Genomic DNA, 25,735 nt, shown 5'->3' with positions numbered 1-25,735 from the left:
GTGCAGAGCACTGTACTAAGCGCTTGGGAAGTACAAGTTGGCAACATATAGAGACGGTCCCTACCCAACAGCGGGCTCACAGTTTAGAAGGGGGAGACAGACAACAAAACAAAACATGTGGACAGGTGTCAAGTCATCAAAATAACTAGAAGTAAAGCTAGATGCACATCATTAACAATAAATTCCTCCTAACGAGAGGCAGTTCACTCCATTTCTAAATGAAGTTGCTTCCCCAGTTGGGCAGTCTTCTTGAGTTATCACCTCAGAGTTTACTTCAGTACCTTGAAATTCTGACCCACAAACCCTGGACAGAGCCCCCTTCGAGGTCCTTTTTTTGTCAGTTGTCTCCTCAGGATAAGTGGGCAGGGGGCAGGGAGGGACTGATTTACCTGGAGAGTGTAGGTGTGCAGCGAAGGTATGTTTCTCTGGGGTGATTGTATCTTGGGGTGGTGGTAACCTTGGGTATCCCCAGATTGGCCATATAATAATAATGATAATGATGGTATTTGTTAGGCACTTACTATGTGCCAAGCACTGTTCTAAGCACTGGGGGGGGGGGGGGATACAAGGCGATTAGGTTGTCCCACGTGGGGCTCGGTCCTAATCCCCATTTTCCAGGTGAGGTAACTGAGGCACAGAGAAGTGAAGTGACTTGCCCAAAGTCACACAGCAGACAAGTGGCAAAGCCGGGATTAGAACCCATGACCTCTGACTCCCACTCCCGTACTCTTTCCACTGAGCCAGGTGGGATGGTCGTGTGCTTGGATTCTCTTCTCTCCCTCCCTCCCCTCTTTCCCCTCTTTTCCTTTCCTCATCTCTTCCTCCTTTTCCCTCTTTGCCCTTCTCCCAACACTCCATGCCCCCTGTGCTCAAAACGAAAAGTTGAATGTGTTCTCTTCACCCTCCACCCCTCACGTTCTAGAGAGTGTGGAGCTGGGACCTGGACACGTCTCGTCTCGTGCCGGCGGGGGGTTAGGTGTGGGTCCAGGGGATGGGTCTGGTTACACTCGGTGGTTTAAAAACGTCCCGAGGGGCCGGGGGGAGTCTGCGGCCGCAGACTGTCAGCCCCGAGCCCGCCTTTATTTAGCCTTCTCGCTTCCCAGACCAGTGTGGTGACCCGGGAATGCTACATCTGGGCCGGGGTGTCTCGGTATGTTCTGGCCCCGTGCCCCTCCCCGCACCGGGAAGAAGATCTATAAAAAGCCCAAGCGGGGAAGGGGGGTCCGGGGAGAGAAGGGTGGCTTTGACTGGCCCACCCGAAACCATTGTAGGTAAGCACAGTTCCCCTCTTCCGAGGGGGCAGTGGTGGGGATGGAAACGTGCCGTTTGGGCCATCCCCCCCGCGCCACCCAAGAAGGATGCTAAACTGCTTTTCCAGAAGCGGCCCACTCCCCTTTTTGACTGGGCACTTGCTCCCAGCCTTGGCCGGTTTCTCTTCCGACTCCTGACCCGACACCTGTCCCTCCCGTGGCCCAGTGGAAAGAGCCCGGGCTTTGGAATCAGAGGTCGTGGGTTCAAATCCCGGCTCTGCCATTTGTCAGCTGTGTGATTTGGGGCAAGTCACTTAACTTCTCTGTGCCTCAGTTACCTCATCTGGAAAATGGGGATTAAGACTGTGAGCCCCCTGTGGGACAACCTGATCACCTTGTAACCTCCCCAGTGCTTAGAACAGTGCTGTGCACATAGTAAGTGCTTAATACATGCTATTATTATCATTATTACTACTCTGTTCCAGCTGGCCCCGGGCACACCAATGTGTCTCTGTCTCTCTCCCTCCTCCTTTCCCTCCCCTGCACCCCAGGGTGCTTTGGGTGGCTGGCCTACACCCAGAAAGCAGGCCCTGAGCTGATAGTCCCTTGCCTTGGTTTTATTGTTGCTTCCCCTTAAGCGTGTGTGGGCACGTGTTGGGGAGACGGTAGGGAACCTCAGTCAGGATTACATACCACCTCTCCTCCCCAGTTTCTAAGCTGAGTAAGCGGTTTTCTCTCGCTTTGTCCCATGAGCTGTTCCCTGTGCTTGGGAGATTTCTGCAGCCGCGTAGAGCTCAGATATTCAGCAAAATCTCCGAAGAGAAGAGCACAGTGGGAACCAGCTTAAAAATACCTAATGACAGGTGTGAGAGCCCACCAGCTCTCAGCATTATGCAGTCTATGCACCCCCACCTCCACACACACCCTCCCGTTGCCTTCCCTTCAGTGGTCTCCAGTGAAGTGTGGTGTCTTCCTGAGGCAGGGGTAATTTCCTGGCACCCTGTAGACAGAGCTGACTTTCCCTCCGTGCCCAAACGGAGCCCAGGCCCCCATTTGGCTACTTCCCCCCTCCCCACCCCCTTCCAGTCAGAAAATCAGGGAATGTTTTGGGGGGAAAACATTAGGTTGCAGTTTCGGAGCACACCTGACTCTTGTGTTTCTCCGTCCTTCCCCCCATCCCCTCCAAATCCTCACATTTTCTAAGCTCCAAAGCTGAGCATAGAATTGTGGGCATCTTTTCTTTTGGGCTCCCTGAATGCTGGAGCAGCGAGGTCCACTGGTGTGTGCTGGAAGGAAGAAGGGAGCGTGTGCGTGTAAGTGTGTTCTTTGCGAGCTTTAGTTGTCACCAAACATGGCTCCGTGGAGTTTAAGGTTTTAGTCTCTTGGAAATGGTTTGGTTTTATCCTCTCACCCCTCCAGCCTTATGTCCTGCAGGCTTGTAGGAGAGTCTGCTTTGGTGCTCCCTGGACCTCCCCCATGGAAAACGATACCCCCTTTTCTCTCCTGCCCTCCCACCTCAAGGGTGGGGGTTTGTAGTGATTCTGACCCGCCAGCCTGCTACAAGGATTGGGTTTTCATGAAGCACCTAACACTAATAAAGTGTTTTCTAACCTAGTCGTGGGGCATCAGTTTCTCGCCATAAAGTGGGGGCGGGGAATAGGGGAAGGGGTGGGGCAGGAGGGTCCAAGTTCGTGGATCTCTGTTCCCCAACCCTGGACCTGCTATTTGAAGCCAGGTGAACACCCAGAGGGAAGGGGTGTCTGACGATTGTGGGTCAGTCTAGACCAGACCTGTGACTCAATCCTGGCCACCTGAATCCTTTTTTTAAAAAAATGATCTCTAGGTACTTAACTCCGTGCCAGGCCCTGTACCAAGCGCTAAGGTAGGTGCAAGCTAGTCAAGTTGAACACAGTCCTTATCCCACATGGGCTCACAATCTTAATCCCCATTTTACAAATGAGTTAACTAAGGCCCAGAGAAGTTGTAACTTGCCCAAGGTCACACAGCAGACAAGTGTTAAGAGTTGGAATTAGAACCCAGGTCCTCTCACTCCCAGGTGCGGGCTCTTTCCACAAGTTCACACTGTTGAACTGTTCATTAGCATTTGCAAAGAACCTCTGTGGCTTGTGCTTCACACACGCACACACACACCCACACCCAACCCCAGTGTCATGTCAGAGTAGTGTATGGGGCTGAACCAACAGTGAATCTGACCCAGGAGGGCAACCACCATATGGACACAAGAGACACAACTCTGAGCAAAGCCCTCTGCTCTGGGTCTTCTATTTTTATCCAGGAGGTAGCCAAGTTGTTGGGGTTGTGGTCTCACAACTCCACGTAAAGCCTCTCGCCTCAGGTAAGAGCTTGGGCTAGATGAGGAGAAAATAATTCTGATCCCATTTGTGTTTCCCACTGAGGCCCTTGGTGTGGAGAGGGGGGATGGGGGCAGTCCTAATAAGCAAAGATTTGCCTTCCTGAAGTGACTCCGGGTCCCTTGCCCCATTTACCTCTCAGGGCCCCATCCTCCTTTCTCCGTCCCTAGGCAGCAGTGCGTTGCCTCTTGGGCATCCCATCTTGGTCTGTCCCCCTTCCCAGCAGGTTCCCCCTGAGTTGGAAAAGAGGAAAGGTTTAAAGTTGGGGGAAATCCTGTCCCTGGGCTGAGAGGGAGGCCTTGGTCTCCCAAACTGCTGAGATTCCATCCCCTGCCCCTGTCCCCACCCCCCCAACCCCAGACCCGACGTCTGGGCTCCCCTGCCTTGGTATTAATATTGTGGGTATTCTCAGCTGCTAGCAGCCAGCCTCCAGTTCGGCCCTATGCAAACTATCACTACCCCAAAACACGCGGGTTCACATTCTTGGCAGGCTTGGATTTATCCGACCCCATGAAGTCATCGTCCTCGCCCTCTGCAGCAGCACCACTCCGTCCTCCTCCTGGGAAGCTGGAGAGGCGGGGAATCGGAGAAACCGGCTCTGCTATTTCTACCTCCCGCCAGCTCTGCCAGCTTCTCTCGGTCTGTAATGGGAGAGCACCCCTTCTCTCAGCTAGGGTCTTTAACCCTTCAGGGGCTGAGGAGGGTAGCGGGGAGCTTCTTTGGGAAGAGAGGAGACTGAGAATTGGACCCTCAGAGGGAAGAGGAGACGTGGTTGACCGCGATGAGCACACTCATACCTAACACCCCCTCTCCCCCACCAACACCAGTGGGAGGGATGGCCCCAATCTGGAGGAAAAAGAGGCAATTTCACAAGCACAAATTCCACTAAATAAGCAATCGTGGGTTTAGTCATTTTCTCGCATGGGAGGAAGGGGGTGGGTACCGATGACCTCCGAAGGGCTCCTCCTCAGGTCCTAGATTTCTGCGATGGAAGCGTAAGCTTTTCGGGAGTGAGTAGGGACAAATATTTTGCCAAACAGACACCAGTGTTTGGAGCTGGGCGGGGAAGAGAGGAAGGGAGTAGCACGTCCTAGTGGAAAGAGCACAGGCCTGAGAGTCAGATGTGAGTTCTAATCCCGGCTCTGCCACATGTCTGCTGTATGACCTTAGGCAAGTCACTTCACTTCTCTGGGGCCTGTTACCTCATCTGTAAAATGGGGATTGAGTGTGAGTCCCAAGCGGGACAGGAACTGTGTCCAACCTGATTATCTATCTCAGTGCTCAGAATGGTGCTTGGTACATAGTAAGTGCTTAGCAAGTACCATTATTATTATTATTAGATTGAAAGTTAGAGCCCAAGTTGCAAGAGGAAAAGTTGTAGGGAGGAAATGGAGGAGTCGGGGAGGGGGCAGGGGCGAATCTATAGGTGATGGTGAGTACAGAGCTCTGTTTGTTGCCTTGGGATGCGGGGGATAGAGTTCCAAGTCCTGTTTTCTGTATTGGGAAGGGAAGACCTTGAATTTGTCCCAGTGGGCTGGTTAAGGTGGGTGCATGGAGAAGTTCTGAGTCGAAAGTGTGTAGGCCCAACCCCTCCTCCAATGCTACTGCTCCGTCCCAGGTACCCCCCACCCCCGCACTGCCCTTTTCCTCAGACAGACCCTCCCAGCCCCATCCCACGCCAACCTAATTCCAGCCCCCGCTATTTCCAGCCCAGACGGGTATTAACAGCCCAGACATGGCGGGGGGCTGGAGAGGAGTTCTGCTCTTCCCTCCCAAAGGATTCCCAGCTTCCTCCCCCCCCCCCCCCGCCCCCCAGCCCTCCTGTAAGCATCCTCTACTGCCTGGACTCTGACCCCACCCCCTCCTTTACACCGAGCTTGGCAGAGCAACCCATCACCCACCCTCACCATCCTGGAGTCACCATCCTTACAAGGCAGAGACTCAGGGAGATTTATGGCTAGATGGTCAAGTGGGCCAGGAAGAGTTGGGCGCCAACTCACACCCGTAAGTCAGCCACCCCCAATACCCATCCCTTCAATTTCTTTTCGATGTTGCCACGGCTGTCCCATCCGGTGTCTTCTAGACGGTAGCCATCTCTCCCGGGATGCACATTACCTTCCCCTGCCTTGCTGTTCCCTGGCCCCGCTCACCTGCCCAGCCCCATTGCCAGGAGAAGAGAACCGTGCAGGCCTTTGGGAGTCAAGGCGTGAAGGTCTCCCCATCCTTCATGCAGACAAACCCATATCCCAGCTCCTGTCCTTGGGGTAGAGACCACTTGGATGGGGTTGCTCCTGCGTCCTCACCCCTCAGCCACCTCCCCGCTACCTGCAGCTTGGCCTAGTGGCAAGAGCCCGGGCTTGGGAATCAGAGAACGTGGGTTCTAATCCCGGCTCCACCACTTGTCTGCTGTGTGACCCTGGGCAAGTCACTTAACTTCTCTGTGCCCCAGTTACCTCATCTGTAAGATTGGGGATTAAGAACTGTGAGCCCCACGTGGGACAACCTGATTACCTCGTATCTACCCCAGTGCTTAGAACAGTGCTTGGCACATAGTAAGTGCTTAACAAATACCATCATCATTACCTGGAGGCCTAGTTTTCCGCCTCCAGAGCCTTCCCCAACCCGTTCCGGTTTTCCTGTCCCACCAGGGCTCGATTTCTGTACGTGGCAAGAGCACTGAGTGGTTTGGCTCCTGCCATGTGGATTTTCCTGTTCTGGCAAATTCCCAATCTCTACCTCCCCCCACATCACCCGTCTCTCACTCCCCGCATGTGTTTCTGGCCTCTGACCCAGGCCAGAGGCTGAGGGCTCTTCAGGCTGGGGAGACATGGGCTGAGAGGGGACAGGATTGAAAGTCACAGAATAACAAAGGTTGGGACAGAGAGAAAATGGAATTGTGTTTCCCCAAACCCAATGGCACCAAGGTAAGGGGGCACCCATTGGAGCTGCAAGGTGGTAGGTTCGAAACAAACCAACAAAAAACACTTTCACCCAGTGAGCAGATGGAATTCATCCCCCGAGGAAGCCGAGCAGCAGAAAATATCAGCGGGTTAAAGATAGGTCCAGGTAAGAGCCATCCGTGCAAGATGACTAGAAGGAAAATCGGGGATGTAGAGGGGGATTCAGGGGTGTTGAATGGTCCGTTGCTGGCCACGAAGGTGGGGGTCCAGGAGGGTCACGGTCACCCGGTTCCTCCAACCATCCCAGTGCCTCTGTCAGAGACAAAAGAGTTCTGGGCTGGACCGACCGTGGAGCTGAGCCTAGCTCTGGGTCTTATGAACAACTGAGAGGCAGAAACAGAAGCTAAGGATGTTAAGAGGGAATTAACGATGGTTGAGGGGTCTTGAATGGGCTGCTAGAGGGGAAGTCAGGGTTGTAGGAGTAACGGCAGCGTCAGATGATCCATCACTAACTCTGAGGATGAGTGTCCAGGAGGGCTACCATCACTCAGTTAACAACAGTTATTGTGGTATTTGTTAAATGCTTACTATGTGCCAAGCTCTGTACTAAGTGCTGAGGTAGATAAAAGATCATCAAGTCAGACACAATCCCTGTCCCACCTAGAGCTCACAGTCTAAATAGGAGGGAGAACAGGTATTGAATCCCCATTTGACAGATGAGGAAACTAAGGCTCAGAGAAGTGAAGTGACTTGCCCAAATCACACAGCAGACAAGTGGTGGAACTGAGATTGGAACTCAGAGCTTCTGACTCCCAAACCTGGGCTCTTTCCACCAGACCATGCAGCCCTCAGTTCCTGCGAGCATCCCGGCGTCGCTGTCAGAGACACAACCCTGGGCTGAATGGACCATGGGGCTGAGCCGGGGACTCACGTGTCCGTGATAGAGCCCTACCCGGGCCCAATGCTGGCCCAGCCTTAGCAGGAGCCCAAGCCCAGGACTGTGAATCTGGGCCCATCCAGCAACACCCCTGCTCCCCGACTTTCCTTCCCAGTGGGGTAGCTCCACCCAGTTCTCACATCTAGGCCAGAGCCCACAGAGGGAGGCCCCATAGGAGGTGGGGAAGGGGCTGCTATCCCTACCAAACCCTCCTCGGCGCACACACCAAAACAGACATCGAAGGCCATGCAGCAAGTTGTACTTTAATGGAAAAAGAGCATTTGGGAAGCAGCCTCGATGGCCTGGATACACCCCCTTTCGACCTCCATCTTGCCGACGGTCCAGGGTTCTTGTGTCGTAGCCTGTCCGGGACCCTGCTCTGCTCTAACCCCCAGCCCCCCAAGCTACCCAGCCCAGGGCTCCCACTCAGGAGACCAACTGGGCCAGGTTACCCTGGTCACCATCAGCTGTGGCAAAGGGTGACTGGCATCCACTGGGGCGGGTTCCCTTTGGAGGCGAGATATGAAAACCCCCCCTGGGGATTGCACTTGGGTTATGTCCATTCTTTGGCCTCTTCTGCTCTACCATCCTAAGCTTCCATCCCACCATCCTGCCCCTTCCCCCACCCTCCTTCCAAACCTATTTGTCCATTCCTCGGCCTCTTTTCAACTCGGACTGTGCCTCTCTGCCTTCCTGCTCTCAGCCTCTGCCCTCCTGCTCTCAGCCTCTGCCCTCTTGCTCTCCCAGTCAAACCCTCTGTACTTTCTGTACCCTCGGGTAGCCCCCAGCCCTACGCTGCTCCCAGCCAATGCTTCCTCATCCCTGCCTTGTAGCTCCCATGCCCTCCCCTTTCTCCTCCCTCCCCTGCCCCGGCTTTCCCCACATCCCCCAGTGTCTCTCTGCGCCTCGGATCCCAGGACTGTTGTCACCAGGTGAAAGCAGAGGCCTCCTGATGAAGCCCTCTCTTCAGCCCTCAGGCCGATCCACCACACCCACCCCAGGGCCCATTTGGCTCCTGGTCGTCCTAGCCTGAGCCGATCCCTGGGGTGGAGGAGGGAGCCCCTTAGAGCTTCTGGAGCAGGCGGAGGGCATAGCTTAGGCGTTGGCGGAGGGGTGAGGCACAGCCCTCTCGCTGCAGGGTGCCCGGCTGGTAGGTGGTGGCTCGGCGCTCCTGGTCAATGTAGGTCAGCAGGGGCCCCTCGCCCATCCAACTCAGCACCAGCTTGGTGCGGTCTCGGTAGAAATTGACCTGGGACAGGGGAGGAAGGAGAGGTCGGTGGGGAAACGGTTCTAACTTCCCCCTCCTTGAGCACCCACTCATCATTTTCATCATCATCATCATCAATCGTATTTATTGAGCGCTTACTGTGTGCAGAGCACTGTACTAAGCGCTTGGGAAGTACAAATTGGCAACATATAGAGACAGTCCCTACCCAACAGTGGGCTCACAGTCTCAAAGGGGGAGACAAAACCAAACATACTAACAAAATAAAATAAATAGAATACATATGTACAAGTAAAATAAATAAATAAATAGAGTAATAAATATGTACAAACATATATACATATATACAGGTGCTGTGGGGAAGGGAAGGAGGTAAGATGGGGGGATGGAGAGGGGGACGAGGGGGAGATTTTCATCATCATCATCATCATCAAGTAGGGGAGAGAAGCGGACATGCCGAACATATAAGAGGAGCCGGCTACAAGAGCCCGGATACAAATGATAAAAATAAAACAAGGAAGCCATTAAACAAATTGATGAGTAAGCAAAAGAAACATACATTCATGCAAATGCTATACACTCGGATGACCAGGAAGGGGGCGGAGGGGATAAATCAAGGAAGGCATCCTGGAGGAGTTAGTCTTTTGTCTTGTCTTATGCTGTCAAGTCGTCTCTGACCCATAGTGACACCATGGACAAATCTCGCCCAGAATGCCCCACCTCCATCTGCAATCTATCTGGTAGTGTATCCATAGAGTTTTCTTGGTAAAACTGCGGAAATGGTTTACCATTGCCTCCTTCCACACAGAAAACATGAGTCTCCGCCCTCGACTCTCTCCCATGCTGCTGTTGCCCAGCACAGGTGAATTTTGACTTGTAGCAGATTGCCTTCCACTCGCTAGCCACTGCCCAAGCTAAGAATGGATGTGCCTCTGCTTGACTCTCCAGTTGAGACTGGTAGAGTACTGGAAACACCCCAGTTGCGATCCTGAGAGGGGGAGTTAGTCTTTTAGGAGGCTTTAAAGGAAAAAAGGGGTCAGGGAGTTCCAGGGCAAGGGGAAAGGCAGAAACAATGAGTTGGGAGTGGGGAGAGGAAAGACCGAAGGGCAGTACGGAGGTTTGCTTGGGAGGGGTGAAGTTTGAGTTCGATCAATAGTTATCTACTGAGGGCTTACTGTGAGCAGAGCACTCTACTAAGCACCTGGGAGAGTAATCAATAGATAAAATCAATAGTATTTATTGAACACTTATTGCGTGCGGAGCACTGGACTAAGCACTTGGGAGAGTACAATACAACAGCACTGGGAGACACGTTCCCTGCCCTCGAGGAGCTTACAGTCTAGTTAGTTGGGGTGGAGCAGGAAAAGAGAGCAGGTGGATGAAAAGGAGGCCTCAGACCAATGCTGGGGAATTTCTGCTCGATGCCAGGGGTGGTGAGAAAGCCAGTTGAGGAGAGGAGTTTGAGAAAGATGTTGCTGGACACTCTATCATATGTAGGAAAGGCTGAAGACAGGCTTGGGCAGCAGACTCTCCATGGGCATGGACGAATGTGGCTCTCTCTCTATCTCTCTCTCCCCCGACCTTGCCCTCTCCACCACCCTCTGACAGTTAACCAATCGACGGCATTTATTCAGCACTGACTGTGTGCAGAGCCCTGTACTAAGCACTTGGGAGAGTCCAGTAGAAGGATCGATCAATCAATCGTATTTATTGAGTGCTTACTGTGTGCAGAGCACTGTACTAAGTGCTTGGGAAGTACAAGTTGGCAACATAAGATAACATAACATGTCACCTGTATATATGTATATCACCTGTATATATGTATATATGTTTGTACATATTTATTACTCTATTTATTTATTTATTTTACTTGTACATATCTATTCTATTTATTTTATTTTGTTGGTATGTTTGGTTTTGTTCTCTGTCTCCCCCTTTTAGACTGTGAGCCCACTGTTGGGTAGGGACTGTCTCTATATGTTGCCAACTTGTACTTCCCAAGCGCTTAGTACAGTGCTCTGCACACAGTAAGCGCTCAATAAATACGATTGATGATGATGATGATCATGATGATGATAACATAACATAAGGATGAGAAGTAATGTGGCCTAGTGGATAGAGCCCAGACCTGGGAATCAGAAGGACCTGGGTTCTAATCCCAGCTGTACCACATGTCTCCTGTGTGACCTTGGGCAAGTCACTTAACTTCTCTGTGTCTCATCTGTAAAATGGGGATAAGAGTGTGAGCCCCATATGGGACAGGGACTGTGTCCAACCTGCTTAACTTGTATCTATCCCAGTGCTTAGAACAGTGCTTTGCACATAGTAAGTGCTTAACAAGTACAATAATAATAATGATAATAATTATTATTAGGGCCGGTAGACATGATCCCTGCCCTCAAGGTGCTTCCAGCCAAAATGTGACTTCACTGTGCCCTGGCCCCGGAGCCTCCCCTGGAACCTACCTGCAGTGTCCCATCACTGAAGAGCATAAGCAGGGCCTGATCCGACTTGAGAAAATGCAGCAGGGAGACGCCAGGGACTGCTATGTCAGCCAGTGGAGGTGTTGGCGGGTTCCCTCCCTGTGGAGGTAGAGGCAGGGTTGGAGGGAGCCTCCCAGGAGGCAGGACGGGGTAGGTGAGTGAGTGCTCCGAAATCCTCTCTTGGGTTCTTCCCGTCCCCCTCCCAGCCTCACCTCCAGCAGCTGCTGCTGCATGTAGCGGGTGAAGAACTGCAGCACAGCCAGTTTGCCCGCCAGGAACCGGGGCACCTCCGTCCGGGAGAAGGTCATGGGCTCCCCCTGCCCGGTCGAGTAGCAGACACATCTGGGAGAGGCCAGAGCAGAGTGAGTGTGTGAGTGGCAGAGAAAGAGAGAGAGAGTGCATGTGTATAATAATAATAATAATGATGGCATTTGTTAAGCGCTTACTATGTGCAAAGCACTGTTCTAAGTGCTGGGGGGGATACAAGGTGATCAGGTTGTCCCACGTGGGGCTCACAGTCTTAATCCCCATTTTACAGATGAGGTAGCTGAGGCTCCGAGAAGTTAAGTGACTTGCCCAAGGTCACACAGCAGACATGTGGCGGAGCCAGGATTTGAACCCATGATTTCTGACTCCAAAGCCCCTGCTCTTTTCACTGAGCCACGCTGCTTCTGTATGTATGTGTGTGTCTAGCAGGTAGCCAGGACGTGGGCCCTGAAGCTCCGGATGGAGCCAGAGCCAGCTGAGACATTGAGCCACTGGCCACTGGGCACTCACCCCAGGGGTGGACGCAGAGCCATGTGGGTGCCATCGCGGAGCAGGACGGCAAAGCCACCGTCCGAGAGCTGATAGCCAAAACCGTACTTGTTAGAGTAGTCCACCCACTTAGTGACGCAGAGCATGGGACGCTGTTGTCGCTGCTGCCACCAGCGCTGCTGACGCCACCGCTGCCCCCAGAGAATCGGCTCCGCTGGGCAAGGTGCAGGGGCGGAGGGGAGAGAGAGAGAGAGAGACAGAGACAGAGACAGAGACAGAGAGAGATAGAGACTCAGTGGGGGCAGAGCATCCCTGGACCTCCCTCTTCGATCATGGAACCAGGATAGTTGGGGTTGGAGAACATGGGTAGGAAGACCCAGGGTCACTGAAGGGATGGGGGGAAGGGGTTAACTGGGGGTGGGAGGCCTTACCTGGAGGTCCAGAGTTCAAGCAGCACTGTAGGATCCGGGTGGCCGTGTGCACCCCCAATCCTGGACTCCCCTCGGGCCTTGCTGTGGGAAAGGAAGAGACCATCACCGGGCGTGAGAGGGGAGAAGACCCAGAGCAGCCAGAGAAGGGAACCTGGGGTGTTTCCCCCATCCTCCCTTCACCGAATTGCAGGACCAAATCCCCATTCTCAGCTAGTGGCAGTCCGTGGTGGCCATCCAGCCATAGTCAGGGAAGCCACCGGCAAACCCTTGCTTGCAGTCAACCCGCCCACATCTCAGCCACTCCCTCCTCTCCTCCCCAACTCACCTTCCCTGCCATCCAGGGGGCTCCCAAGGGTCCCACGCATGAGCAGCCGGATTGGGGGGTCCAGGGTCGGAGGCTCTAGTCGGGCACCACTGGATGGGTCTCCATAGCGGTGCACGGTCTGGGGAAGGAGAGCAGGCAAGGAGAGATGGGAGGGGAAGGAGTGCTTCCCCACATTCCAGCCAATCCCACTCCCATCTGCTGCCTGAGCTGGGCTCCCGGCCTCGCTCCTCCTGGGACTCCCACAAGGCCCCAGAGCTTCTGGATGGGGCTAGAGAGACCCCAGATTGGGGCTTTCTGGCCCCCGTTATCTCCACCCTTCCTGCCCATACCACCCTCCCAGGGCGGCCCCATCCTGCTGGTGCCCCCATTTACAGTCCCAACTTCCGCATTCATAATGATGGGTGCAGGACAAAGACCACTCTCCTCCCCCCACACTAGGATGGATGGGAAGGGTTCTTCCCTCCTTTGCCCCCCTGCCTTGTCCTTTCCCCTCCCCAGGAGTGCGGGGGTGGGGGGGCATCACTGACCCACCTCAATGTTCTGGCTCTTGGAACTCTGTGGGGCCGGCCGCAGACAGTGGTTTGCTGGCAACTCCTGGGCAGAGGGCCCTAGGGGAGGGACCGATGGGGGAGTGGGTGAACAATGATGTGAGAGAGAGAGGGATACGGGAACGCCAGGGGCCTTCCTACCGTCTCCTCACACCAGCCCCCAGCCCTGCCCCCACCCATCTCTCCTAGCTGCCCGCTCTACTCACCGGCCTGCTGTGCGGGCAAAGGCAGGGCAGCACCCCCCAAGAACCTCTGTGTGGCCTTCTGGAAAAGCTTGCCAAGCGGCTGGGTGACCGCAAAGATGGGGGCTGCGTAGCAGGATCTGGTGGGGAGCCTATCAGGGGTGAAGCCCTGAAGGAGGATGTGGGGGACATTGGATAAGGAAGGGGTGCACAAGTCCTTCCTGAGCACGCCTGGTCCCTGGTGGAGAGGGGCCAGGGGCCGCTGCCTTCAGGTGGTCCAGTGGGGGACATGGGACTGACCCAGCCCTAGCCAGCCATCTGGACGGAACCATGACAGGAGGGAGCAGAGAAGGAGAAACAGGTCCGTAGATGGTGCTAGCCAGTTGAAGTGGTGTGAGAGCTGGGTCAAAGAAGGTTTTCTGGAGCAGTGGCCCTGAACGGGAGGCAAGGGGTGGACCCCCCCCGGGGTTGGGGAGATAAGGTCCCCGCTCTTTCCGACACCTCCCTTCATGCATCAGCTCATAGGCCATCACTGGTGGGCGCACAAGTCCATGCATGTGTGACCTTTGCCGGAGCCTGCAGGGTGGGGTACGTGTGGAAACCTGGAGTCACATGGGTTCCCCTCACCCCCACCCCCAAATCAAACCCTCCTGCGAGCGCACATACCTGGGTGAAGAAGTCATGTGCCAGAATCTGGTCCAGGCTGGGCCGGTTGGCAGGGTTGGGGGCCAGCAGGCAGGCAACGAGGTGACGGGCATGGGGGGAGAGGTGAGCGGGCACGGGGTAGCGTGCCTCCCGGATGCTCTGATACATCTCCCGCAGGTGGCTCACCTTGAATGGGGAGCTGCCGGTCAGCACCGTGTACCTGAGGAGGGAGGGAGAGGCTGGGGTGGGGAGAGCCCTTGGATCAAGGGAATGGACCGCCCCCTCCTCCCACCCACCCCACCCCCCAAGCCCGGCTCTGCCCACCACTCACATGATACAGCCCAGAGCCCAGATGTCCGACTGGACCGAGTGACCCTTCCGGGAAATGACCTCAGGGGCCAGGTAGTTGGGCGTCCCGCACAGCACCCTGTGGTTGGGGAGAGGAGGAGGGCAGGACAGGGTCATGGGTAGGGACGGTGCCCCCCATGCCCAGCCTGAGACACACATATCAACCTTGCACGGGCTGGAGGAAGGCAGGGCCAGGCAGGGACTGGCCCGTGCACCCTCATTTCCGGCCTCCTCTGGCTGGGGTGAAGAAAGAAAAGTGGGGAAACAGATGTGCTTAATGGGCCCAGATTCAGGGCTCTGTCCCAGACACATGAGACCCCGAGTTAGGCCATTCTGGAGCAGCCCCCAAGGCTGTCCAGCTCAGGACCCTGTCTCTGCCAGCGGCACCGGAACACCTGGAGGAACTGGGCGATGGGGGCCCTCCTGGACACCTCTCACTTCCCCCTAGACATTCGTAACTTCCTCCCATACACACACGCTCACACTCTCACACTCACCCCCGGCAGCGGCCCCCTGGCTCTGCTCTGGTGGCTAGTCCCAGGTCTCCGATCTTCACTTCCATATTTTTATTGACGAAGAAATTGCCTGGTGGAGGGAAGGAAAGGAAGAGTGAGGGCAGAGATGGAGAAAGGGGTGAGCATGCTCTTCCTCCAGCCTCTTATTCCACCAGCCTCCTCTCCCCAGCCTCCTATCCCTCAGCCTCCTATCCCCCAGCCTCCAATCCCCCAACTTCCTCTCCCCTACTCCTTCTCCCCCAGCCTCCTATCCCCTCTTCTCCCACCAGCCTCCTCTCCCCCACCCTCCTTCCCTCAGCAGCCTCTCCATAAACCTCCTCCCCCATCTGCCCGGCCTTCCAGGGGCTCATACTGAGTTTGAGGTCTCGGTGGATGATTCCCTGCTGGTGCAGGTAGCGCAGACCGCCAACAATGCCTCGCAGGTAGTAGCGGGCCTCGGGTTCAGTCAGAGTCTTCCGGGCCTTCAGGATGTGGGCTAGCGACTGTAGCGATCAGGAAAGATGCGGGTTGTGGGTGCTGTCTGGCTTCCCCACCGCCCCAATCCCCCCCACCCCACAGATCCCAGAGGAGCGATCTGGTTTGACCCTAACCCATGGCTGAGATCCGCCCATTTCACGACTCGCACCCCCACCCCAGGGCAGGCCCCCAGTGACCCCCAGAGATCAAACCATCCCCGCCACTTCCCCCGGACCACGGCGTCCGGGTCCCACCTTGCGGCTGCAGTACTCCAGCACCATGTAGATGTGGTCGTGGTCAGCAAAGTGCCGGTGGAAGCCAACGACATTGCGGTGCCGCAGGCAGCTGTGCAGCTCGATCTCCCGCTCCACCTGCCAGCGGGAAATGCGGCTGCTTCTGGGGTGGAGCGCAGGTAGTGGGGAAGGGGTCAGGGGTGCTGAGAGGGCTAGGGGGCATACTGGGGTACAGGGGACCCCTTTGTCTGCCCCCCATCAGCTATGAGGGAAGCTGATGGGGGAAGGGGACTGGTCTTTACCTTGCCCCGCTGCTCCAGATGGCCGGTATGGGTTCGAGGCACAACCTTGAGGGCGAACACTCTGTCGGTGGACATGTCGGTCAGCTTGTAACAGCGGCCAAAAGCGCCCTGCGGGGAGGGGCAAGGATTGAGGTGTTGGGGAGAAGGAAGCTGTGGGCATCCTGGAGAAGGCAATGTGCCTAAACCCTTCGTGGTGCACAGTGCTCAGCACATAATAACCCCTTTAGAAATACCTCTGTTCTTTCCCTCTCCGTCTGGAGCGGCCCACTGGAGCCTCAGACGCAAACCTGAGAGCCCCAGCCCCCTTCCCCCCACCCCTCCACTCACATATAGCCGTCCTTCTATTATTTGCCACCCAGAGACACTCTAAATACAGATATGTGCACTCACAGAGACACACCCACAAATATGTGTAAAGGGGTAGACACACACAAACAGACCAGATACTCCCAGACACTCGGCTACAGATACACAAGCCCACAGAGCTGCACTCGAATGCATGCCCAGAGATCCAGCCCAGATATACACAGAAATTCAGTGATGGATCTAGATATACACACCCGCGTGCACCCAGATGCGGATGCCCACCCATGTGCTGAAATACACACACGTGCACACACAGTGACACACGTGTTCCCCAGCTGCCAGCCAAATCCCCCTCCTCCACCCTGCCCCTAGCCGCCCTGGGACAACCCCACCACCTCAGTTTCCCCTCTCCTGCTTTCTGCCGAGGGCAGGCCAGTGAATCTGGGGAGGGGGTCTCCAGGGAGCCAGGGTCCCCTGGGGCTGTAGGGCCAGCAGAGTCGGGGAGGGAGGAGGTCTCCCCATTACCTTTCCCAGGAGCTTTCCCCTCTTGTAGATGCGCCCGGTGCCTGGGTCCCTGATGAAGCGGCCCAGGGTGTCTCTCTCCCTTCGCCTCGAGCCCCTCAGCTCCATCCTGTCCCACCCGCCTGCCATACCCCCACGCAGCCCCCCCACCCCCACCCGGGGGCCCTGCCCCTGTCCCTGCCCCTGCCCCAGTGTCCTGCACTGGGCTCCGGTCTGCAGGGTGAGTCTGGCTGGCCAAAGCTTCATATACCCCCCAGGGGCTAAGCCTTCCGCCCACTGTGTCCTGATTGGATGGCCAGGCAGAAAGGGGGGCCTGGGAGAGGGGGAAAGAGAGGCAAGCCAAATCCCTGGGGAGGAGGGGGTTGAAGGGGGAGGTAAGGAGAGGGGAGAGGTCATACACAGAGGCAGCTGCAAAGTAACCTAGAGTTGCCGGTGGGGGGTTAGTGCCTGGATCTGTTTCTAAGTGTGTGTGTATGTCCGCGTGCTTGTCTGGAGTGAGTGCATGTATGTACCTCCATTCACCTAGATTTATGTGATGAGTGGGTGTTGGGGGGTGTATATACCTCCATTCACCTGGATTTATGAGTGTGTGTTGGGAGACTGGTGGGGAATATACGTTTGCATCTCTGTGCACGTACATGTGTCTCCATCCGAGTAGGGGTGTGAATGGTTTTCCGTGTATATTTGTCTGGTGGGTCTCTATAAGTGTGATTGTGTCTGACTGCGCGCATCTATGTGTGTGATGTGTTCTCCTCTCCTGCACGGGTTTTCTGTTCCACGGGCAAGCCTGTGTCTACATAACTCTGGGTTTGAAAAGTGTAAGCCTGGGTGAGTGCAACTTCTGAAGACATTGTTTGCATGCGTGCATCTTGTGTCTGTCACATGTTTGTGTCACATGTAGACTTGCGTAGGTGTGTTCCATGAGGGTTGTGTGTGTATATGCATGTGTGTCATGTGCCTGTGTATACCATAAGCAACATGACCTAGTGGAAAGAGCATGGGGCTAGGAGTCAGAAAACCTGGGCTCTGATCCTGGCTTCCCCACTGGTCTGCTGTGTGACCTTGGGCAAGTCACTTAACTTCTGTGCCTCCGTTTCCTCATCTGCAAACTGGGGATTAATAATAATAATAATGGCATTTATTAAGCGCTACTATGTGCAAAGCACTGTTCTAAGTGCTGGGGAGGTTACAAGGTGATCAGGTTGTCCCATGGGGGGCTCACAATCTTAATCCCCATTTTACAGATGAGGTAACGGAGGCACAGAGAAGTTAAGTGACTTGCCCAAAGTCACACAGCTGACAATTGGCGGAGCCAGGATTCAAACCCATGAACTCTGACTCCAAAGCCCGAGCTCTTTCCACTGAACCACGCTGCTTCCCCAAGACTGTGAGCCCCATGTGGGAGAGGGACTGTGTCCAATCTGCTTATCTTGTTCCTACCCCAGTGCTTAGTACAGTGCCTGGTACATAGTAAGTGCTTAACAAATACCATTATAATAATAATTAATAATAAAATACAAACGTGATGGGCCCTCGTGTGTGTGAGTGAGCACATAGCTGTGGCAGGTGTTTATGCACGTAAAAGTTGTGAGTAGATGTTCGCACAGGTATGCATGTTCATGTGTGCTCCTGTCAACACATTCATGTCTTTCAGTGAATATGTCACATATGTTTCCCTTTACCAGCTGGAAACCCGGAGGGCTAGAAGCCAGTAGTCCCTCTAGACTGTATGCCCATTGTTGGGTAGGGACCGTCTCTATATGTTGCCAACTTGTACTTCCCACGTGCTTAGTACAGTGCTCTGCACACAGTAAGCGCTCAATAAATACGATTGAATGAATGAATGAATGCCTCCCATTCCAGGGCTCCCCCTTCCTGGTTCCAACATCCACCAGCCCCGACCCCACGTGCCCACTTTACACTTTATAGGCCTGGGGGTCCAGGTACACAGATACCTGTCTGTTAGAACAGGGTTTGGCACATAGTAAGTGCTTAACAATTATTATTATTATTAATAATAATAATGGCATTTTATTAAGCACGTACTATATGTTCAAAGCACTGCTCTAAGCGCTGGGGAGGTTACAAGGTGACCAGGTTGTCTCACGGGTGCTCACCGTCTTAATCCCCATTTTCTAGATGAGGTAACTGAGGCCCAGAGAAGTGAAGTGACGTGCCCAAAGTCACGCAGCTGACAACTGGTGGAGCCGGGATTTGAACCCATGACCTCTGACTCCAAAGCCCGGGCTCTTTCCACTGAGCCACGTTGCTTCAGGTGGTAGCCTTCCCCAACCATCAAGAAGGTGGGACTCAACTCCCCTCTTAACCGGCCCCCAAGGGATTTCTCTTAGGCCCGAAGCCCTGTTAGAGAAGGGGCTGCCGCCAGCGAGGATTAAGGAGGCGGCAGCGCCCTCTGCTGCCCGGAGGGAGAAAGACCGTGGGGACCTGCAGGTCCAGGTAGTGGCCAGCAGAGGGCAGCACTCCATCAGCGATGAATAATAGTAATAATAATTATTATAATAATAAAGTAATAATAATAATAATGGCATTTATTAAACGCTTACTATGTGCAAAGCACTGTTCTAAGCGCTGGGGAGGTTACAAGGTGATCAGGTTGTCCCACGGGGGGCTCACAGTCTTAATCCCCATTTTACAGTTGAGGGAACTGAGGCCCAGAGAAGTGAAGTGACTTGCCCAAAGTCACACAGCTGACAATTGGCAGAGCCGGGATTTGAACCCATGACCTCTGACTCCAAAGCCCGTGCTCTTTCCTACTGAGCCACGCTGCTTCTCATAAATACTCATTCAGTCGTATTTATTGAGCGTTTACTGTGTGCAGAGCTAAGCACTTGGAAAGCACAATTGTGTACTAAGCGCTTGGAAAGTACAATTCAGCAACAAATAGAGACAATCTCTGACCAACAACCGGCTCACAGTCTAGAAGGGGGGAGACAGACTTCAAAACAAGGAAACAGGCTCCCCCACCCACCCAGGCTTTCCAGATCCACTTGAAACTAACATCAACGAGGCCCAAGGGCTCCTCGGTGCCCTGATGACGGACCCTGGGCGCTGGACCAGTGTGATCCAGTGCCACGCTGGACAGGAAGGAGGCACGCAATAATAATAATATAATAATAATAATAATAATAATGGTATTTGTTAAGCTCCTACTATGTGCCAAGCACTGTTCTAAGAGCTGGGGTAGACACAAGGTAATCAGGTTGTGCCACGTGGGGCTCACTGTCTTCATCCCCCCACCTTACCTCCTTCCCTTCCCCACAGCACCTGTATATATGTATATATGTTTGTACGTACTTATTACTCTATTTATTTATTTTACTTGTACATATCTATTGTATTTATTTTATTTTGTTAATATGTTTTGTTTTGTTCTCTGTCTTCCCCTTCTAGACTGTGAGCCCACTGTTGGGTAGGGACCGTCTCTATATGTTGCCAACTTGTACTTCCCAAGCGCTTAGTACAGTGCTCTGCACACAGTAAGCGCTCAGTAAATACGATTGATTGATTCATCCTCATTTTACAGATGAGGTAATTGAGTCCCAGAGAAGCCAAGCCAAGGTCACACAGCAGGCAAGAGGCGGAGCTAGGATTAAAACCCACAAACCTCTGCTCTTTCCATTAAGCCGCCCTGCTTCTTACAGGTGTGCCAGCCAAGATGGGCCCCGGCGGGGGAAAGGCCCGCCGGGAGAAGGGTGGACGGGGTGGACAGTCCTGAGGACAAGCCTGAGGAACAGCGAACGAGAAGGGGGGCTCGGTGAAGTCCTTCCTTCCCACCCTTCCCGCCCCCTCCAAGGGAGAGGCCCGGAGCCTGGAGAGCTGCCACTGCCATGATGGCAGCTGGAGGGACTGGGAAGGGGGAGGCCGAGGGCTGACGGCAGGCTGCATGAGGGCCGGGTGCCTGACACAATTGCTGCCCACCTCCGGGGCCCCCGATGACAACTCTCCCCCTCATCGTCCCCTCCTGATACTCACTATTTGTCAAGATCTTACTGTGTGCCAGGTACTGTAATAAGCACTGGGGTGGATACGCGCAAATTGAGTTGGACACAGTCCCTGTCCCACATAGGGCTCACAGTCTTAATTTCCATTTTACAGATGAGGGAACTGAGGCCCAGAGAAGTGAAATGACTTGCCCTAGGTCACCCAGCAGACAAGTGAGGGAGCCGGGATTAGACTCATGACCTTCTGACACCCAGGCCCATGCTCTATCCGCTACGCTATGTGCCAAGCACTGTTCTGAGCACTGGGATAAATATAAATTAGCCTAGACACAGTCCTGTCCCACATAGGGCTCACAGTCTTAATCCCCTTTTTACAGATGAGGGAACTGAGGCCCAGAGAAGTGAAGTGACTTGCCCAAGGTCACACAGCAGACATGTGGTGGAGCAGGGATTAGAACCCACGACCATCTGACTCCCAGGCCTGTGCTCTATCCACTAAGCCATTCCGGTCTCTGGCCCTATTGATAATAATAATAATAATAATTGCATTTATTAAGCGCTTACTATGTGCAAAGCACTGTTCTAAGTGCTGGGGAGGTTACAAGGTGATCAGGTTGTCCCACATGGGGCTCACAATCTTAGTCCCCATTTTACAGATGAGGAAACTGAGGCACAGAGAAGTTAAGTGACTTGCCCAAAGTCACACAGCCGACAAGTGGAGGAGCCGGGATTAGAACCCATGACCTCTGACTCCCAAACCCGTGCTCTTTCCACTGAGCCACGCTGCTTCTCTCTTACTCTTCTCTTGCTTCTCAATTCAATCAGTCAATCAATCAATTGCTTTTATTGCACTTACTGTGTTCAGAGCACTGTACTATGTGCTTGGAAGAGTATAATACGGTAATAAGACGCATTCCCAGCCCACAACAATCTTACAGTCTAGAAGGTCGAAACAGACAGGAAAATCAGTTTCAGATATGGACAAGTGCTGTAGAGGTGAGAGTGGGATGAGCGGGTGGCTCAGTGGAAAAAGCACGGGCTTGGGAGTCAGAGGTCATGGGTTCTAATTCTGGCTCCGCCGCCTGTTGGCTGTGTGACTTTGGGGAAGTCACTTCACTTCTCTGGGCCTCAGTTCCCTCATCTGTAAAATGGGGTTTAAGACTGTGAGCCCCATGTGGGACAACCTGATTACCTTGTATCTATCCCAGCGCTTAGAACAGTGCTTGGCACACAGTAAGCGCTTAATAAATACTATCATTATTACTATTATTATTATGAAGATTAAGTGCTTAAAAGGTCCCCATCCAAGTGCCTGGGAGATGCAGAAGGGACAGGGAGTAGGGGAGATGGGGGCTTAATTGAGGAAGGCCTCTTGGAAGAAATGTGATTTTCAGCTCCCCCACCTTCCGCATCACCTTATCTAACTCCGTTTTGCTCTTACCCCCCTTCCCTGCCCCACAGCACTTACGTATATATGTATATATATATATCTATAATTCTACTTATTTATATTGATGTCTGTTCACTTATACTGATGCCTGCCTCCCCCCACCTCTAGACTGTGAGCCTGTTGTGGGCAGGGATTTTTTCTCTTAATTGCTGCATTGTAATTTCATTCATTCATTCAATAGTATTTATTGAGTGCTTACTGTGTGCAGAGCCTGTACTAAGTGCTTGGAAAGTGCAATTCAGCAACAAATAGAGACAATCCCTACCCAACAACGAGCTCCAAGAGCTTAGTACAGTGCTCTGCACACAGTAAGCACTCAATAAATACAATTGAATGGATGAATGAATGAATGAAGGCCCAGGCCCAGTAATAACAATAATAATAATAATTATTATTATTATTATTATGGTACTTGTTAAGTGCTTACTATGTGCCAAGCACTGTACTGAGTGTTTTTAGACTTTTAGACTTTTAACTTTTAGACTGTGAGCCCACTGTTGGGTAGGGACTGTCTCTATATGTTGCCAACTTGTACTTCCCAAGTGCTTAGTACAGTGCTCTGCACACAGTAAGCGCTCAATAAATATGATTGATGATGATACAAGTTAGGTTGGACACAGTCCCTGTCCCACATAGGGCTCACACTCTTAATCCTCATTTTACAGATGAGGTAACTGAAGCACAAAGAAGTGAAGTGACTTGCCCAAGGTCACACCTCAGATAAGTGGCAGAGCCCTCCCAGGCCCGGGGCTCTTTCCAATAGGTCATGCTGCTTCTCACTTAGAAATCTTTGACTCTTTTTAGCCTTGCTCAGAAGCTATCAGGTAGCACCTCCACACAATCCAGCGATAGTATTTACTGAGCACCCACTCTGGGCAGAGTACTGTACTAAACCCTCAGTAGGTTCTAATCCCGGCTCTGCCACTTATCAGATGTGTGACTTTGGGCAAGTCGCTTCATTTCTCTGTGCCTCAGTTCCCTCATCTGTAAAATGGGGATTAAGACTGTGATTAGAAGCCAGGCCTCCTGATTCCCAGGCCTGTGCTCTTTCCACTAGAGAAGCAGAGAAGCAGCGTGGAACTCCCTCCCTCCTCACATCCGGCATTCCACTGCTATCCCCATGGTCTAAGCCCTTCTGAAGTCTCCTCCTCCAGGAGGCCTTCGGGGTGGACCACGGTGAGGTGGCGGCGCAGACCGCCAACGTGCTCCTGCTCCGCCAGCAGCAGCCGGAGCCCGGGGCCCTGCTGCAGGCCGAGGACCAGCTCCGCTACTCCCTGATGCCCCAGTATTGGGGCCTCTTCCACCACATCAGCAAGCTGGACGACGGCGGTGGCCCCTTCACACACTTCCCCATTTTCTATTGCCCAACTCTCACATCAGCACTTTTGCATCATCTCAGCACTCGAGTACTCAACACCCCCCTCATAGCACTTAATGCGTATCTTTTATCCTCTACTACTTCCTCCTATCTGTAATTTACTTTAATGTCTGTCTCCCTCGGTAGACTGTAAGCTCCCCTTGGGCAGGGATCATGTCTACTAACTCTTTGGTCCTCTCCCGAACGTTTAGTCCAGTGCTCTGCACCCAGTAAGCGCTCTATAAATACCAAAGCTGCTGAAAGTTGGGGTGGGAATGGAAGGGGGGGAGAGGAGGTTGACCCTGAGGGCTGCAGCGAGTAAAATTAATGAAACCAGTTGGTATGGGCAGGGTATGGGTTGTTGTGGGGGGTGTATTGGGTGGGTAAGGAAGCGGGGGGCGGTGGGGGGGAAGAGTTCTATCCCATCTCTCTGCTACTCGCTGTCATATCTCCTTCCCCTCTCTGAGTCAATGCCTATTTTCTAGGCCTTCTAATTGGCAGGGTGAGGGATGGGGTATTCATCCCTGAGTAAAGGAATGGGGGTCCCGGGTGTCGGAGGTGGAGGAATGAATCATGTCCACGGGGATTAGACAAGAGAGCGGGCGACTGAGATATAAAGGTCTCCCCAAAGAGCTCTTCCCCTCTGCCCCCACTCCCTGGAGACCCTCTGTCTGTCAGCCGCTTGGAGGCAGGGGCTGGCCCAAACGACCCTTAGTGATTCCCTCCCTGTTCTGCCTGCCGTCCCCTCCTCGCTCTCCCTCGAATCCTTCCTGGCCCCTCAGAGCGTCCCTGAACTTCCCATCGGGTTGGGACCATAAACACTTGGGTCAATTGGCTCTTCTGGCCCCCTGATGACACGCCGCCACCCCCCCACCCTCCCACCAGCAGCTGTTTCCCCTCCATCAGGGACCCTCGTTTTGCAGAGAGCTCAAACCTGAAGGGACAGGGTATGGGATGTTGTGGGGGGGTGTATTGGGTGGGTAAGGAAGCGGGGGTTGGGGGGGGGGGCAGAGTTCTATCCCGTCTCCCAGTGACGGCAGTACTGAGGAATGCGCATCTGACATCGGATCCCTCTGTTTACCCAAACCCGCCCCCAAGGAGGAGAGGGAAGGAAGAGGGAGGTCGGGGGGAGGAAAAGAGGGGAGGAGGCTCAGGTGGTTCCCTGGGCAAGGATCCTGGAATTCCGGGGTTCCCTTTCTTTCCTGCCTGTCTGAGGATCTGGGCCGGAGGAGGTGGGGGGCGTGGGGTAGGATGGGCGAGCGGGAGGGCGGAGCCTTTCCCCGGGGTGCAGTACCCCCGTGAGTCCCGGCAGGAGGCGCTGTCTCCCTGCTGGAGGTGGAGGGGGTCTTAACCCTTTCGCCCCGGAGTACATCGCCCACCTCCTCCGCTCCCACTATCTGGCTCCGTATCTCCGCGGGCCCCCTCGGTCGCCACGGCTGAGGGCTGTCGGGCTCTCGGAGAAGCAGGGGAGTAGTAGATCCAGGACCCTGGCGTCTGATCCGCCCCCAAAGAGTCCCGCCTGAGGGTGGGGGGAGATGGAGCTCCGGTCCCCGCCCCCCTCTCCCCTCCCTTTTCCACATTTCCCCGGCCTGAGCCAGATGGCCAAAATAGCAACGTCGTGGGGGAGGGGGAGCCCTGGATCGCCCCCACCCCCTCCCCGGGGACTCCCAAGGTCAATGCGGGGCCCCCTGGCTGGACACTGGCCTCTCCCGGGCTCGGTAGGGGGTGGCGGAGGAGGCTTCCCCAGGAGAGACGCAGTCAAAACCTGTCGAAATACAGCAAACATCAGTGCCCCCCTCGCCCCCCCTGCCCGATGATCGCGGCTTCCAGCTGCTGCTATTTGGGTCGGGGTTGGGGGTGCAGAGGACGAATGAAAGGGACCAGGGGGAAACCCAGAGGTTTGAGTGGTTGAAGGTGGAGAAGACAGGATGGGAAGGGGTCGCGGTGGGGAGCTCTGGATCTGAGGAGAAGGGCTGGGGACAGAGGACTTCTCGCCACCTCCAGCTTCGCCCCTGTCTCTCCCCGGGCTGTTGGCGAGCTCCTACCGGGGGAGCTAGTCCTCACCTTAAAAAGTAGCAAGGGCCCGCGGGTGGGGAGGGAGACCCAGTACTGCAGGGGTTAAAAGATCCTTTCCTTGACTCCTGCTGGGGGGTTGGAGGAGAATCCGGATCTGGGTGGGTTGAGGGGAAGGGCGGGGATGGGGCACCCCTTTTCCCAATTCTCCCCGGCC

The 25,735-nt window shown here is 54.2% G+C and overlaps 1 protein-coding gene across 2 annotated transcripts; it reads right to left on the bottom strand.

Moving 5' to 3' along the window:
• Positions 1-8,343: 8,343 nt before the first annotated feature.
• On the bottom strand, positions 8,344-25,635 carry PLK5 (polo like kinase 5 (inactive)). Of its 2 annotated transcripts, none has more exons than XM_038740164.1 (15): positions 25,570-25,635; positions 15,909-16,016; positions 15,628-15,744; positions 15,270-15,399; positions 14,900-14,987; positions 14,386-14,481; positions 14,076-14,274; positions 13,434-13,578; positions 13,211-13,287; positions 12,680-12,797; positions 12,355-12,435; positions 11,945-12,137; positions 11,380-11,509; positions 11,150-11,266; positions 8,344-8,708 (listed from the first exon to the last, which is right to left on the bottom strand). In XM_038740164.1, the coding sequence occupies exons 2-15, from the start codon at positions 15,981-15,983 to the stop codon at positions 8,523-8,525; spliced, it is 1,752 nt and encodes a 583-aa protein (XP_038596092.1). In that variant the 5' UTR covers positions 15,984-16,016; positions 25,570-25,635; the 3' UTR covers positions 8,344-8,522. The 2 variants fall into 2 exon arrangements, with proteins under 2 accessions (XP_038596092.1, XP_038596091.1); XM_038740163.1 differs by lacking the exon at positions 25,570-25,635 and adding an exon at positions 16,740-16,844.
• Positions 25,636-25,735: the final 100 nt, after the last annotated feature.

Source organism: Tachyglossus aculeatus, chromosome X1 (genome assembly GCF_015852505.1).
Source record: "Tachyglossus aculeatus isolate mTacAcu1 chromosome X1, mTacAcu1.pri, whole genome shotgun sequence".
In the NCBI taxonomy this organism is placed as follows: Eukaryota; Metazoa; Chordata; class Mammalia; order Monotremata; family Tachyglossidae; genus Tachyglossus; species Tachyglossus aculeatus.
Note: the sequence above shows the minus strand (reverse complement) of the source record. Positions and strands in the feature narration are given on the sequence as shown.